We start from the raw sequence: 15,848 nt of genomic DNA, 5'->3' as shown, positions 1-15,848 counted from the left end.
CGATTTTGTGACTAATGTAGAGCTCGCTATTCTTTATAACACTTTTTCTCCGTTAAAATACACTCGTAAAAGCTCAAATTTAAGTGTAAACCGATGCTGTTTGCGGATTCAAGGTGAATAAGTCGACATAAAAGCGACCAGAATGAGGACCAGAATGTAACTGAAAGGATCACAGAATTTTGCTCTTCAGGTTTGTAAAGTCAAAACATGTCTCGAGGGACAATTTCGCGTCCTTATAAATAAAGGTTTTTAAAATGAAAGTGAGTTTCATAACAACTAGTTTTTTTAAGTACACCAGCACTGCAGATCTATGAAATTTATAATGAATTTTTGGAGGAAAATAATTGAAATTTTCAATAAAAACTAAACAACTCATAATGTCCCGTGAGTGCATTAACAAGGAGACGCCAACTCGTGGTTAAATAACTTTTTTTTTAGAAAAAAATTAACGAAGCGTGTGACAGTGGATACGGTTTAAAAAGAGCTCAAAATATATATTCATGGAAACAATGTACCCTGGATTTCATTGAAGGCACCAATAAATGTTCTCCCGCTGGGGACGGTATATATGAGCCTCACGATCGGAGCTTTGAAGGGCAGGAATTGTGCGGTTTAAAATCATTTGCTGTTGAAAATGAGAGGGCAAAGGGTAAATAATTGTGAAGCTATTCATAACTGTTTCGAAGTCCAATATTATATGAATATTGTGTGTAATACAAATTTATCGCAATAAGGAAATTATATTATTATAAAATATTTTAGTATATTAGTTGTCACGAAGAGATGCGTCCAGCAATTATCACACAGACTTGTAATAAAACTAATCGATTTAGTTAAGAATCAAGATAATCTATCACAGCTGTTGACTTATTTTAATCCTGAATGACTGACAGCATATATAATGATGAAGATATCGAGGAAAAGAAAATAAAATCATTTAATTAAATGATTACTTCTTAAAAAAATAACAAATTTATGGCTGATTGCCAAACACATAAAACTCTAATGATCTACAAAGAAATCAATAAACCTGTATGTCGGACATCTCATCACAACGTACATTCTGGATTCGTGGGATTTGAACGCTGATTCAGGCATGAGTATAATGAATCGTCCACTGAATCAAGCTTCTTCATGGTGAACCTCCGAACCTCCAGCATCTGGTTTAGGTAAAGTAAGGGAAGAATAACTTTAAAATATTTTTGAAAATATTTCAGGTAAGATAAGGGAACTATAACTTGAAAATGTTTCTGTATAACTCATAATATTTTGGCACAGAATTACATGACTTTGAAGGTTTCAGTAGGTTTTTTTGAAAATAGGTCGAGACCTGCCTAGCGACGACTCGGAGACGGTGGACGACGAAGGCGGCGCGCATCAGCGTGACCGTGGACTACGAAGTCCTAAACTCATCACAAGATCACAAGATCATAAGTCACCGTTCAAAACTCGTATTATTAGAACTATAATGGAAGGCGAATATAGATAATATTTTACAGATCATTACAGATCTTTCCGGTTCGAGCAAACCATGCGCAATTTATTATTTTTTCTTTAATATCTTATTATAAAAATATTTTCATACTGGAACACTTGGATGCAAATTAATTTGGTGGTAGTGACATTATTTCATTCTAACATTCTTCTAGTTTACGTTTCTCGGAACTTTTTTTGCAAAGCAGAACCGAAGAACCGGTAAATTTCGTTGCCATTCTGCAGCAATTGCTATTTTAGTTGTATAGCATTTGGATCTTAGTACTCATAAAGTTCATATGAATATATTTACGATAACAAATGGAAATACGATCTTTTAGATAATAATAATAGCAAACAATACTCTTGTAAATATAAAACACAACACACCACTGTCGCTGATATTTTATCCTCGTCCCACTTCGGTCCCTCAAATTTTTTAAACTTTGTTTGCAGACGTCTCTCGTTTACTCGTATTCACTAAACAGCAAATGGTTCTCTTCAAATAATACATGTATAGGCATCGACTTAGATTAAAAGAATCGTACTTTGAACGTTGATCTTAAAGTTCTAAACAGATGGGGTTGCGATCTGACATTAGAAAGAGAAGAAATGTGTAGTGTGTACGACCGATCGACTTGGTTGCTATGTGTGACCGAGTTAATGATAAGGAACACGTTTCTCTGTAGGTTGATTCTTTTTGTAGGTTCGTCCACTTATGAACACTGCAGGTCAGGAGTACAGGCCGGGTTCTCTTAATTAATAAGCAAGCAATAGAGACGCGAGTCTGGAAACGCATGCATCAATTAACTGGTCCCGTATGAGATAGTCTGAAAATAAGACATCGGAAATAATTTTCAGTTATTTTATCGATCAGAAGGATTGTCTGCTAGTTTTGTAGGTGTAATACAGTTGTTTGAAAAAATAACAATATTTTATCTAATATTGTATAGATTGCAAGCATGGTTAAAACCGTCCAGCTAATGAATGTTCCATAAACACATGTAATAAAATGGAGACCACACTAACTTCCTCTGAATCTAATCACATTCGTTATTCGTTGACGACTCGATTATCGAGCAAAGGTTTCATGATTTCAGTTAGATCAACATTTGATCTCAATTTCGATGCAAAAAGCTTAGCAGCATATTAGTGTTGAACTCTATATCAAGGAGATGTACTTAAACAATGAATAAGTGAATGATGGCACTTAATTTTGAGCATCGCGGATGAAATTTATTAGAGTTTAATTAACAATCATTGAAAGATTGAGATCGAGGGTATGGCGCCACGAGTTGAACGATGACTAAATCATTTTACCAGGTTGCCTTTACCCTGCGTTACGCAGCGTAAGTGCAAAAACCCTGGCTGCCTCCGCATTGGCTCTGTCCGACCTCATTCTATATGAGGAACGGCAGACGCTACGCCTTCTTCAGGAACCACAGAAGCCGGTGGCGCAAAGGGCGGAGGAGATTCAGAGCGACTCCCTAGGCCGAGTGACGCTGGAGGCTCTGATGCACAAGCACCCGAACAACTGCGGCAGAGGAACTAAGCGTTGAGCTTGTGTTTAGGGAAAGTGAAGGATTAAAGTGCAAAGAAATGAACGCAAGCCTGAACCATGGCATACAGAAATAACAGAAATATAGAGATGAAAAACTTCATTATTCAAAGGGCATAAATCATATAATGTTGGCTGAAATGTAATATTTCAGACGGAGTCTCATATAAGGTTGTTTAAAATCAAAGAAAATTACAAGAAAATTAACACATCTACAAATATTGTCTAGCTGAGAAGCAGCAAGACGGAGGTTAACGTTAATGGCAGCTTATACGAGTATGCTATGAAGATGTAGAGTGATCATGTTTATTTAAGGCAAATCAGCAAATTCATATCAAATAAATCTAATTTTATTTATATCAAATAAATCCCCAACTACACAAGCATAAAACACATATTGTGCGTGACTTACACAACCAAACAAAAAACGAATCACTTGTTAAGTTTTTACAATAAATTCTTGTCGCATGGACTCGAAAGTGTTGGCAGTAACGCCCCAGAGATGCCATCACCTTGAGAAAAAATATCTCTTCGCAAATTTAAGATTTAATTAATGTCGCACGCTGTCTTCTTCTTTTATTTTTACCTCAACTCGAAGCTCTCACGGCGACAGCTGTCCGACGAGGATTCGTTAAACGAGGAGTCGGATTTTGGGTCGATGGAAGTTTCCTGGGTTTTCACGGACGTGAGGCTGTTGTGCGACCCGGATTCAGTGGGAAGGAAGCCCGCTGAAAATTTCCTGCTCAAATTATACTGATTGACAATTTGCATTACATTATCAAAAACTAGCTTAAAACCTGAATATAATCTCACTATTAAAAAATCTAATGGAATTTTTGCATGGAATTTTTCGATTCCAAGTGGGATTTATGGTTACTGAACTCGCAAAGAGTAACATCTTAGCCACATACTTGAGTTCAACCTGATACTTGTACAGGATTTGAATCAGGAACAATAATCAGAATAGGTATAAATCATTCCTGACCACAAATAAAGAAATTACCAGAGCTAATAAATCAATATTATTAATTTATACATAAAATATACCACGGGCTAGTGAATATGATATATTTTAACACTCAATCCACAGAAATATGTTTCGTTTCTTAGCAACAAACCATAATTAGCCGTACGAATAAATATTTCCACTATTCTCATTGATATTATTCCCATTTAAATTAAGCTTATTATGGTTATAATCATTATGGTCAAGATGACAACCTGGCTCGAGTCAATGCCAGTGTTGAGACCCTGCGTTCTGAAGAGGCGGCAGCGGGGCCCTTTGACAGCGCGCTCTGTGAGAACTGCTGGCGCTGCCCGCACGCACACACACTCAACTCCTCTGCCTTCGCCTTCAGCTACGATTACGGCACATTATTTGTTACGAAAATAAAGTATTTACGAATAAATAAGGCGACTCATTAATTATAATTTAACTCAATAAATGAGGCAATTTAAAGGGTAGTTTCTTTTTAATTTAGACGCAAAGATTCACCATAATTGAAGATAGGGTTAAAATAGGCTTATGATTATATATATGATAGAGATCATTGCTATTTTGCTTGAAATTTGATAAACATAAGAGAAATTGCCAATAACTTAATAGCTACCACCGTTGGGGGGAGATGACAATAGAAAGAAAACGATTCTATAAAAGTTGACTGAAAAAAATCATGTAAAAAATGTGAATAGCTTGCAGAATGTACTGTATATAGAGAAAATAAGTCAACGTGATTAGTGTGAGGGTATCATAACTTCAGCATTTTTGAGCATTTTGGTCAACGACGAAGCTGTTAAAGGGGACGGTATTAATTATTAAAGTAGAGGTAGAAATGAAATAAAGTAATTGCAATCAGCGTATACCATTTCCCACAAGCTGCACTTAAAGGTTGACCAATTAAAATTGAGGTCTATTGCTGCGGAACATTTAGGAAGCTCTAAGGCGCAGCGCTTATCTAAGTCAAGAATAATCGAAAATGCGCGTCATCCAAAAGTTTTTTTTCTATTACTGTAAAAACACGTTTCTGGAAGAAAACTGTACATACGTAGTGTTTATTGCGACAAGGTATCAAATTTGTCTACAATATTCGTACATGCTGACATTCAGCTGTAGACAGAGGAAATTACTAAACATAATCCATGAAGTCCTTCAGCACGACAGTTAAAAAATAAAAGCTCACCAAAATTTGTTCCTGCTCCTAGTATGTCCTCCGCAGCCGACATATGAAGAATGAACTAGAGGTTCGGCAAGACTTACAAAACTAAACTCCAAATCTAGCGAAAATGTTGCATTGATAAAATATATTAGAGAAATGCTAACAATTTACCTCACCTTGCTCATTACACTTTTTGTGGAGACAAGAGAAAAGAAGATGAGAGGGCCTCTCAGGATATTGATCAAGTCCGTTGTAATCCTGGAAAAAAAACATTATAAGTCCCTTCTATTTCTTGGAGTAATCATGAGTTAAAGTGGATATTTAAAACATATTTCGAGAAATCAATCAGACTACTGTGCATTTTATACTTCTATCACATTTTCTTCCAGCTTCCATTACCGAATCCTAACAAAATCCAAATTTAACGTAACGCCTCTTAGGTTATAGTTGCCAGTACGAAAATGTTGCTAAAAGATTCCCAACAGATTCAAGAACACATTTTGAAACAATTCGTCCGTCAAACGAGGCGCGAACAAATTTCACTTTGTTTCGTGAAATTCACGAAGACAAAGAGAATCTATCAATCCAATTGAATAATTCAATAAATTTCACCAAATTTACGATAGGATTTATAAAAAGACTTACCATTTGCAGAAAGATCCTTCGGCGTATGAAATCTCCTCAAACACCCACGTCACCCACATGACGATGAATAGTTTCAGGCACAGCATGATCCTGAAAAAAAATCATTCCACATTTTGATCCAAATACTGCTCGGCACTAATTTGAATTGCATATTTTAAAGTAAAACTCAATAAAATAGGTTTCATTGACTTTCATCAAGTAAATCTAAAATACAAAGATGAAAAATTTACACATTGCGATACAACTATTTTGTTTCAAACCGCCAAACACGAAACTATATTTACATGGAAAGTAAAAATTATTTCGAGATCGAACAATTATGTTATTAAGAAAGTTCATGATGGGTTAAAGAACATTTCACCGCTCGAGAAGAAATTAACATTCGGAAAGGAAATGGTTCACCTCTCCATATGCTGCTGCCGCGACACGTGTATCAGCGAACTGCCCAAACACTGCATCACTGAAATCTTTGCCAGGTCAGTGAAGAAGAAGATATTCGTCGTACACAGCAGCATTACGATACCACTGAAGTACAGCCATGTTGCGGGCTCATCTAAAAAAAACATGGAAATTGTTCTCCCTTTTGCTTTTGATTTCCTGAGTATTAAGGATACACTAAATTCAATTTCCAAGACGTTTACATTTCAGCACAATATCCTCATACATCTTTATGATGGATAGCCCAACCGAAGCCAGCACAGAGTGGCTAAAAATAAAAACAGGAAAGACAGCGCCAATCATGAACCTAAAAACTGTTATAATTTTAACTGATGAATTCAGAGGCAACACACAATACACTAGCAAAATCAGATGTAAACCTCTGAACCAGCAGTACGGGTTGCCGAAGTTGGGGGCGAGCTTGGACTCCTGGGAGACGGTGAAGTGGACGACGGCGGTGACAGCGGTGATCAGGGCAGGCACCCCCCAGCCGTACACGGAGTACAGCTTGTATTTGTGGCGCGCTTCCGACGGTGAGGATGACTGCGTTGGTAGGAAACTGTAATTTGAAAAATATAACTCAGTACTCACAGCAGTGAGTGACAGAGAGCGCATTTTCTCGTCGACGAAAACTTGAGGTCACGGACAGACGGACGAACGGACAGACAGACGGACATGGCGAGCACAATAGTGCATTTTTTCCCTAAATGAAAAAATGCGCTAAAAATATATAACTCTGTACTCACCGCAGTGAGTGACAGAGAGCGCATTTTCTCGTCGACGAAAACGTAAAGTCACGGACGGACAGACAGATGGACAGAATGACGGACAGACATGGCGAGCACAATAGTGCATTTTTTCCATAAATGAGAAAATGCGCTAAAAAACATTTTTTTGATAGAGTAAATTATTGTGACGCAACGGGCGTCATCATCGTGCTTTGTAGAAGCTTTGTGTTGACGTTACATAGTGGAAAATCACTGACGAAAAAGAATCAGATACTCATATTGGTACGAGGATGTTTTCTTTTGCAATCATGTAACTTTGACACGGTCTTTGCATCGAGGTTGCATGATATAACATCGATCACTTGAAATTTTGAATCACAATCAATACAAGTAAAGTGCGTTCAACAAAGTTAGCACAAGTTCCCACCGCTTTCTGCATCACGTCAAATACATCTCTTCCTGTTATTTATGGTGCTCGTCGTTGTTAGTCTAACATCTAGAAAAGGGGCGGGTGCTGGTAGACGTGAAATTTAGCGTTACATGCACCTCATACATCCTACCTTTCTAATCTGTAGTTGAATAGTTAACTAAACAACATCATATCTGCAGCACAACATCTCCATGCACATCTCTCATACTAAACTGATGCACGCACTGTTTTCTGCACCTAGAGCATATCCCACATAGTCAGGTTTGGCTCTTTAGCAGCTTGAAAAGGTTAGTTGCTGTACACCACTTAGCGCTCCTATTTGAGGGGCGGAATTCAACCTATTGATGCCATGTTATTTAGCAGCACGAAGGACGACATTGAGAATTTCATTCGCGATTTTAAATGAACAGTTTCTTCGCGAATGCAAATTCAACGGAAACGAAATTCAACGAAAACTTGTAACAGTATTGAAGTTTAGGTACCGATGTAGGATGAACGTCATGAATGGGGCTGTCTCGTTCTCACGATCTTAACGATGCGAGCTCAGCGTCTACTATTATTTTAATTCTTTTATCTTATTGACTGCATTTACCGAGATTCCAGCAAACATTCTTCACTTATGTACTGGGTATATTGGGTAACAAATTTCATGGAAATATTCTTACTACTTAACTGATGTACTCACTGTATTCTTAACCATATCTCACGGCACATTAGTAATAGTTAACAGTATACTGACCGTATTCTGTACCACATCTCGAAGCACATTCCGTTGAGCCAGAAGAAAGTCGCCAGGTAGCTGTACTGCAACAGGAAAGCTGCACAACGTATTGAATAATAAGAAAGCTTACAAGCAATATTTAATCCAATTTAGGAGTTGAAAAAGAACTCTCATCAACTGCTAAAGAGCAATTGAACATCCGAAGTTTGATTATACATAGATATTTTGTTCCCATTAAAAACATAAATTGATCGCCTAGTTTGATCTAGACGAATTACCTGAGCCAAATAAAACCAAAGCAATATTTTTCAATACATTTGTCTCAACAATGCTTTACAGATATTATACATGAAAAGCTCAGTAGATTATGAGTAATATATTATAGCACTTCAGCTAAAACGGACCTTTAACCCCCTTCTTTTAAAACATTTTATCGTGATAATCTATATAGCTACGCACCAGCAACCTGGCAGAGAACCGTGCTGCGGTCGCTGAGTTTGGTAACGACGATGACGAGGAAGCAGATGAAAGTGACGAGTAACGAGAAGACGTGCGACACGAAGCTCTTGCCGCTGATGTTCACCCTGAGCTCGGGCACGACCTTGTACAGGATCAACGTGCACATGAGGAACACGCACGACACGCCCATTGTCACGGGATAAAGTGTCACACGCAACCTCCAGCACGTGTCACGACCCTTCAGTGGACAGTAGTGCACAACCACATCTGTTTGGTTGACGTATCTGCGAAGAAAGGGTTATGATCGTACACTCAGGTCCCTCAAACTTACAATCTAAGAATATATGAAGAGTACTGCATGGTTGAAGTTACAGAAGATCGTGAAAATATTATTTGCCTCCATTAATAATGAAAACTGGATTAGTAAATGGATGACAATCTAGGCATCCATCGGGATTAGGCAACATTTCTCCATCCATCTAGCGTATGAAAATATTTTTATATCAGCCGGGCTTAAGTTCTTAAAGGGAAATGTAATTATCATAACAGCCGCATTAATAGCGGAAGAGTCACAACATCAACTAATTGCACTACGGAAGGACGATATATGCCAATGGATAGTGAAAGGATCATAGTATAAACATAGAGTATGAGAGAAAAACTCTATTCAAATATATTTTGAAAAATAGAAGCAATCTCTTCCATTCGTGTACACTAAATTTTAATCTAAATAATATACACATTTTTGGTCGACATGTGATTTTCTGTGCAGTGATGGGCGCAAAAATCTTCATGATATGGAACTCGAGGAAACAATCCGAATAATCTTTGTAATATTTCTGTAATAAAATCCCTGTCTTTATATTGAACATTATCTGTATTTTTGTATGCGAAGTTTGCGTGTCTGGAGCAAAGCGCGGTGTTCAAGGCTGGCCTGAATACACGACATTCAAGGTCAGTGCGATCCTGTAATTTGCGCTGGGGCTCTGCAAGCTCAAGCATAACAGAGGTCCTCCTTCGTCAGGACCGGAGTCAATAGTAGAGCTCAGGAAAGGTTAGAATTAGTTGTGTTTATCTAGCCAGAACATTATTTTTAGATAGATATATAAGAGTAACTGGTACTATTTTATTTATTGTTTCAACACAGTCTTTTAAGAAGATGAATGCTCATTATAAAATTTAAAAACAAATCAGCTAATAGCATTAATATACAATTATTGTTAGTTGTCATCTGAACTCAAGAAGCCAACACGTTGAAAAGAGGACTTTCAAATTTTTTAATTCCAACTCGTTGCGAGCATCGTTAATTCAGATAGGTTTAATGTTAGTCAATTATTATTCATTCATATAAATATTGAAAATCGTGACCATTCAACGTTTCTTCAAAGACATGGTAGATTCATGTCAAATGATAAAAGCTCCTCATTCAGCGTATCTTTATCCAATGATTCTTCACAGTACTTCCTATTCAAACTATTGTACTGTACAACAACCAAAAGAAAACTGAACCTCCCAAAAGGCCCTCACCCTTGTCTGACATCGACGCAGTAGTTCTCCGATGTGAAGAGCTGCTGTATGGCTGGAATATACACCGTGCCATCGTCTAGTAAATAAAATTCTTCATGAGATTCAACAGGATAGCAGAGAGGCTCCCCAAAAACTACCTCGTAGGGGATAGCTTTGTTCACAGGAACCATGTGGTCGTACCATGACGACTGGTAGAAAGTCGGTTGGTAGAGGTAGCGGTACGACATAGGACTTTTGCAGCCAATTGATACCATGTCGATGATTTCGTTAGTAGGACAACATTTCCTTATGCAGTGCTTATTCTTTTTGGTGCATCTATCGTGGTGCAAAACCTGAGGATCATCGTAGCAAAATACCGCTGAGTAAAAATCCTTATTTTCATCGTATTCAGGTAGAGGTCCATCAACGCAAAACTCATTTTTATTATAGTACTTTTGGAGTGAGAAGTTGTTGTGATCAACGAAAAGCTTCACTTCATGAAGATAATGCAATAATTCAATGTTATTACTGGAATAATTTCCTATTTTTAGTTCAAACAACTTTTCGCCCTCAGAGCATGTAGGAAAGCCTTTTCGCGAGGTGAAATCTGTGCCTAAACTGGATATAGCTTCGTCATCTATTATGATTGGAGGTTGAAAAATAGATTTCTCTGAGACCTCGTAAACTCCCGGTCTGATTTCAAAGTTCTTCAAGTCTTCTACACATTGCAGATTTTGTACATCGAATAAATATCCATCAGAACAACATTTTTGTACAAAAGGAGGTTTCACACAGGCCATGGCCACCCATTCTGTCATGTTATTTGAGTGCTGGATGTATTCAAGGCAGTATTGGTCCGACGATATCAGAGTATTATAAACTTCGTGTCTAATATTCCCTGACAGCAACATTATATAATCTTTTTCAGACATGAGCAAAACCTCGCTTGGATAACTACATTTTAACTCCTCCACCTTCACAGCCCCGAAGTTTGATTCCCTGATAGAAACAATGTCATTGTTGATAGGTCGGATTAAAACGTCAATAGGGGCCACATCGGTCGGCGAGCAAACATTTCCGTTGAGACGCAGGATGCTAATGTGCATTTTCGGACACTTGCACTTCCTTAATGTTATTTAAGCGAGATTGACTAGTGAAAAATTCACGTATTTGAGCGCATCTGAAGTTCCACTGTATGCGTCACTCAAGTCGTTCGTTTTGTTGCCAATTTGAACGGGGTTGGTAGTGACCACACCGTCCCGTGTAAGCGCAGAGGTTTGGGGTTTGGGAAGATTTATACTTGAGTTTGTACTTAAATTCAAAATTCCAGTGAGTGGGTAGAGTTGTTCTTTCACATCACTCACATCTGATAACCGACGGGTTACGTTCACATCGTTCGAAAATAAAATTTTCGGCGAGTCAAGATTCTCCTGAGATTGTGCATCTTCGATGGTGAGTCCTCGTTTTCTAAGAGTTTTTTTATTGGACGCTTTTTCTTCAACTGCCCTCGTTGGCGGAAACATACTAATATATTCGGTTTTTTCATTATCTCGTATACGATCAATTTTACGCTCTTTGAAGGCTTCATTAGATGCTTGGAATTGCGAAGCAGAGAGATGCTGACTTGCAATGTGTCCATTTCGGTAAAAGAAATAAATTTGACTTGGAATTAATTCACCAGTAATGCTTATATTGTGAGACTCAGTTCTTATTTTTGGCTCCAATTTGAATGAATGAGATTCATGAGACGATGTTAGCAATATCGACACCATCAATAATGAATCTAATTTTAAATAAATTCTCCTTGATTTCGAAAATTTCATCACTTCAAGTTCATTGATCTTGGTTTTCTATCGTACATCTTTTGTTCCTTGTTTGAGAGAATAAACTAGAATATTAGTATGAACAATTAAAACTGAATTTGTTCATAATTAAATAACTACGTATTATAGAATTATATGACAGTTCATGTCCATATGCTGGCAAAATTGAAGCAACAAGTAATAAAGATAAACAATTATCATTGTATTATTTATAAAAACTGTAAACTTTAGTAGTTTTACGTAAGAAGCGAGGATCCAGAAGCAGTCGCTAGCTACGTACGCTGCTGCACTCTCCTTCTCATAAGTTATCCTACCTCAATTGTGTTGCTGATGTCTGCTAACGCAGAATTGTATCGGGGTTACAAATTCATTTCAATCATCATTTAAGAAGATTTTTATTGTTTAATTCATTCCAATTGTCATTTTATACTAAATTAACTAATCATTGATTGAAATTTCAATGATTATTTGTGTATTTGTAAGGGGGTTACTAATGCAAATTTGCACGATATACACAGAAACTATGGGACCGACAGAGCGAAATTTTGCAAAGTAGCCTGGAGAGTGGAGCTTTATTCCTATGCATATACGAAGACAAATAAATGCGCTTTATAAAATTAAGAAACAATTAATCAATTATTATATAATAATTCAACCCAAGAAATTACAATGCAGTTTATGATCGAATTTCAACTAAACTATAGAGTAACGCAGTCTAAAATGTCCCCTTGAGATGCTCAACGGACGAGTGATTCTGGGAACCTGTGAATTGTTCATTAATTTCCGCCGCGACATCCTGGGCTCCAGAACTTAGCTGCATATGCGCTGGTTAAGCTCAAGGTCAAAGTACAATACACACCAAACTCTCAAGTGTTCATCACACATGAACCATATATTTCCTTATTTGATTCTTATTACCACTGACATATAGAATAAGTTTAAATTTTAGTTTAGTTTAGATTTAAATCATCTATACGAACGACCTTTGTCAGGCGACGCATTTCTCCTTCACGCAGTTTGAACGCTAAGTTCCTTGTGTGTAGTCAATAATATACGAAGTTCCGGGAAACTGTTCTCTCAAATGCTGGTTATTGCAGGAGCATTAACAGAACTAAAAAATTTATGTTGAAAAATAGATACCAAAAACAGTGCTAAAGGCGGAAACATATGGTTACGTTCTGATCGTCTGAAAAAAAAAATCTTTCTGCGGTCAAGCTTCTCCGACTTGCTCGCAACCTGATCAGAAATACATTTTTCATTTAAATTGTTTCTGCTACAAAATTCATCGCTGGAAAAGGTAACTGTGGTAATTTCATTGTATTACCATTCGTCAAGTTTCAGGATCGGTACCGAGAACAAACTTTGAGCTTTAAAGCTTTTAGGTTATATTATCTCCAGCTTCGTGACTCGTGGAGAATAGCATGTATATATTTTGCAAAGAACATGAATGTAATGCGTGTTTGATAAACAATCATCGGACCGTGCTGTGTGTGTTGAACTTTGAAGGCTTACGTAGATCGTAAACTGATTATAGTTGCGGTTTATTGAACAAAAATGCGTTATGTCCCATCAAAGACGTATCATTATCAACGAACAAGTAATGGATATCGCGTCGCTGTTACTGAATTAGAATAAGATCTGATCATATAATTTAATTATTTATCCATTTAGCTAAGCGAAAATCATCCAATAAACGAAATGAAACATTATGGCCAATGATTAACTACAACAAGATTGAATAATATCTGATAGAGGACTATTCTGAGTGCATGAAATTATTCCCCATAAATGAATCTTTATTTTTCACTGATATATCCATTATTTTTCATCAACATAAATTAAAAATTCTTAATACCAAATCCAATCGAAATTCTGGTAAGAAAAAAAATCCTCGCAGAACCACGTAATAATAATTAATTAACTATTTTCATTTAAACTCAATAATGTGATGCTCATACATCAATTCGTTTTCTTAGCAGCTGCATTGCTGAAGACTTCTCATCCATCCGCACGCACAACACACCTAACTCCACAAATATCAAAGGGCAACTGAGAGGTTGCCTCCTGCATTAGGACCAGTTCACTTGCCAAACCTTGCTTGACCACATTTAAGATTTTTTTTTTTGTCGTTGGGGATGACTCCAGCTCAGAGAGGGCGAGGCGGTGTTGATCTAGACATATACAGTATATGTCAGTCCTAGCCTTTTGATCTCATTTCCAAAAGTTACAAAAAAGTTGCGACCGTTCTCTAGATCTTTTCTTTATAATAATATGATAATAATAATAATAATAACTATAATAATAATGTGCTCCAAGTATGAACGCGTTCAAGAACAGACTAGATAAAGCTATGGAAAAATATATGTTCAGATTTGAAATGCCTAGCTCCTTATCGAACCCGGTGGAAGTCTAGTAGCTACGTCAAACTATCGTCAGTCATGAAAAGATCCGGTCCAATGACACGAGTTTAGATCTATGAACAAGGCACGAAAAGGAAAAGAATCGGCGACAGGCCACATCAGGCCTACACTTCAGCGCCGACATCATTATGTTATGTTAATAGCGAAATAGTCACTATTTCGCTTCAACCAAAGTTTATCGAGTTTGCCTAAGGAGAAAAACTACTTAGTACTTCGGATCAATTATTTAATGAAATTTGCGCGCATTTGGACTTTATGCCCTGAATTTCTGCAAACTGAACTTCTGGGTGTCTCGCAGGTTCTTTCGTTAATAAACTGTGATGCTTTTCTATTTAAATTTTACACACTGTATCAAGGGAAGCAACCTTTAGGTTGCAGGATGTGGCGTTGAGATTTTCCAAAACACGGTCGTATCTATTTAGAACGGTCTGTTGTTACAATTGAAATATAATTTTATGTGCTGCCTCCCATTGTTATGAAATCATGTTAAGAGGTAATTTAATGTTTGTGAAATCTTGATTTTTATTATTTCCGATTATCCGGACGGCTAAAACATTTACTTGTCCAGACTTCAGAAATTCAGAGTGGTCCATGTGAATTCGTGTGCTCACTGTGCTGGAGACGCTGCCGCGTGGGAACGCCGGACAGGCTCGCATCCTTAACATTATCCTATACTTGAGGTTAAGGTACAACTGGTGCATACCCCCCAGGCCCCATTATCCCATACACTTGTCGCCGTGCGAGTCTGACTCGCGAGTCCGGCTGGCCCATAGTGGCTTGCAAACATGATAATGTGATTTTTCACCATAGACTGGTCAGTGGTCACTGATATTCACATACCTAGTCACATACACGATACAGTCATATACCTCAAAACACCTGCGGGCTGCGTAAGCGTAGTCGTACTCGTACTAACTTTACTAAGGTCGTAGCGTCCTCCTGTCAGGCTGTCCACGTCCCGTCGTGAAGGTTAGTCCGCCGGAATAAGTTGCATCTAATGAATTAATGATCTATTGTGCTAAAGATTAAAATACCTGGATGATAAAATGAAGTATGGGGACTTTTGAGTCTGAGAGGACCCAGGAGCAGGAGGCGGGGCCCGCGGGGGGCACATGTCAACTTGTCATTTGTCAAGGAGGCTGCTCATCCTTAGTTAGGGCCATATTGTTAAAGCCTAGTCTGGAAAAGTCCTATTTTTGTCTGAAATATCGCGGCTCCAATATCATATAATTTCAGTAGGTATGAAATCTCGCGGCTCGAATGTCATAAATTTGTGTTTGATTGAAAAATCGCGGTTTGCACTTCGCAAACAAGTCATTTCATAAAATTTTCAACTTCCGCAATCTGCATTGCTTCGCCAAAAATATCTTGCAGAAAAAACATAAACATCGTAATGTAAACCATGGTGGCAGGGAATTATTGAGAGTACTTATGGGTTTCCATGAGCATCGCCCGGTGCGGGGGGGGGGGGGGGGGGGGTAGGGAGGGAAT

At 37.7% G+C, this 15,848-nt stretch overlaps 1 protein-coding gene across 1 annotated transcript; it reads right to left on the bottom strand.

Annotated features, from left to right (window-relative positions):
- Positions 1–935: 935 nt before the first annotated feature.
- LOC108681403 (G-protein coupled receptor Mth2-like) lies at positions 936–12,088 on the bottom strand. The gene is made up of 10 exons (XM_018170424.2): positions 10,136–12,088; positions 8,609–8,892; positions 8,168–8,246; positions 6,651–6,829; positions 6,235–6,385; positions 5,833–5,922; positions 5,364–5,445; positions 4,253–4,389; positions 3,618–3,770; positions 936–3,007 (listed from the first exon to the last, which is right to left on the bottom strand). The coding sequence occupies exons 1-10, from the start codon at positions 11,218–11,220 to the stop codon at positions 2,869–2,871; spliced, it is 2,379 nt and encodes a 792-aa protein (XP_018025913.1). The 5' UTR covers positions 11,221–12,088; the 3' UTR covers positions 936–2,868.
- Positions 12,089–15,848: the final 3,760 nt, after the last annotated feature.

Source organism: Hyalella azteca, unplaced genomic scaffold, assembly GCF_000764305.2.
Source record: "Hyalella azteca isolate HAZT.00-mixed unplaced genomic scaffold, Hazt_2.0.2 contig12913, whole genome shotgun sequence".
Taxonomy (NCBI): Eukaryota; Metazoa; Arthropoda; class Malacostraca; order Amphipoda; family Hyalellidae; genus Hyalella; species Hyalella azteca.
Note: the sequence above shows the minus strand (reverse complement) of the source record. Positions and strands in the feature narration are given on the sequence as shown.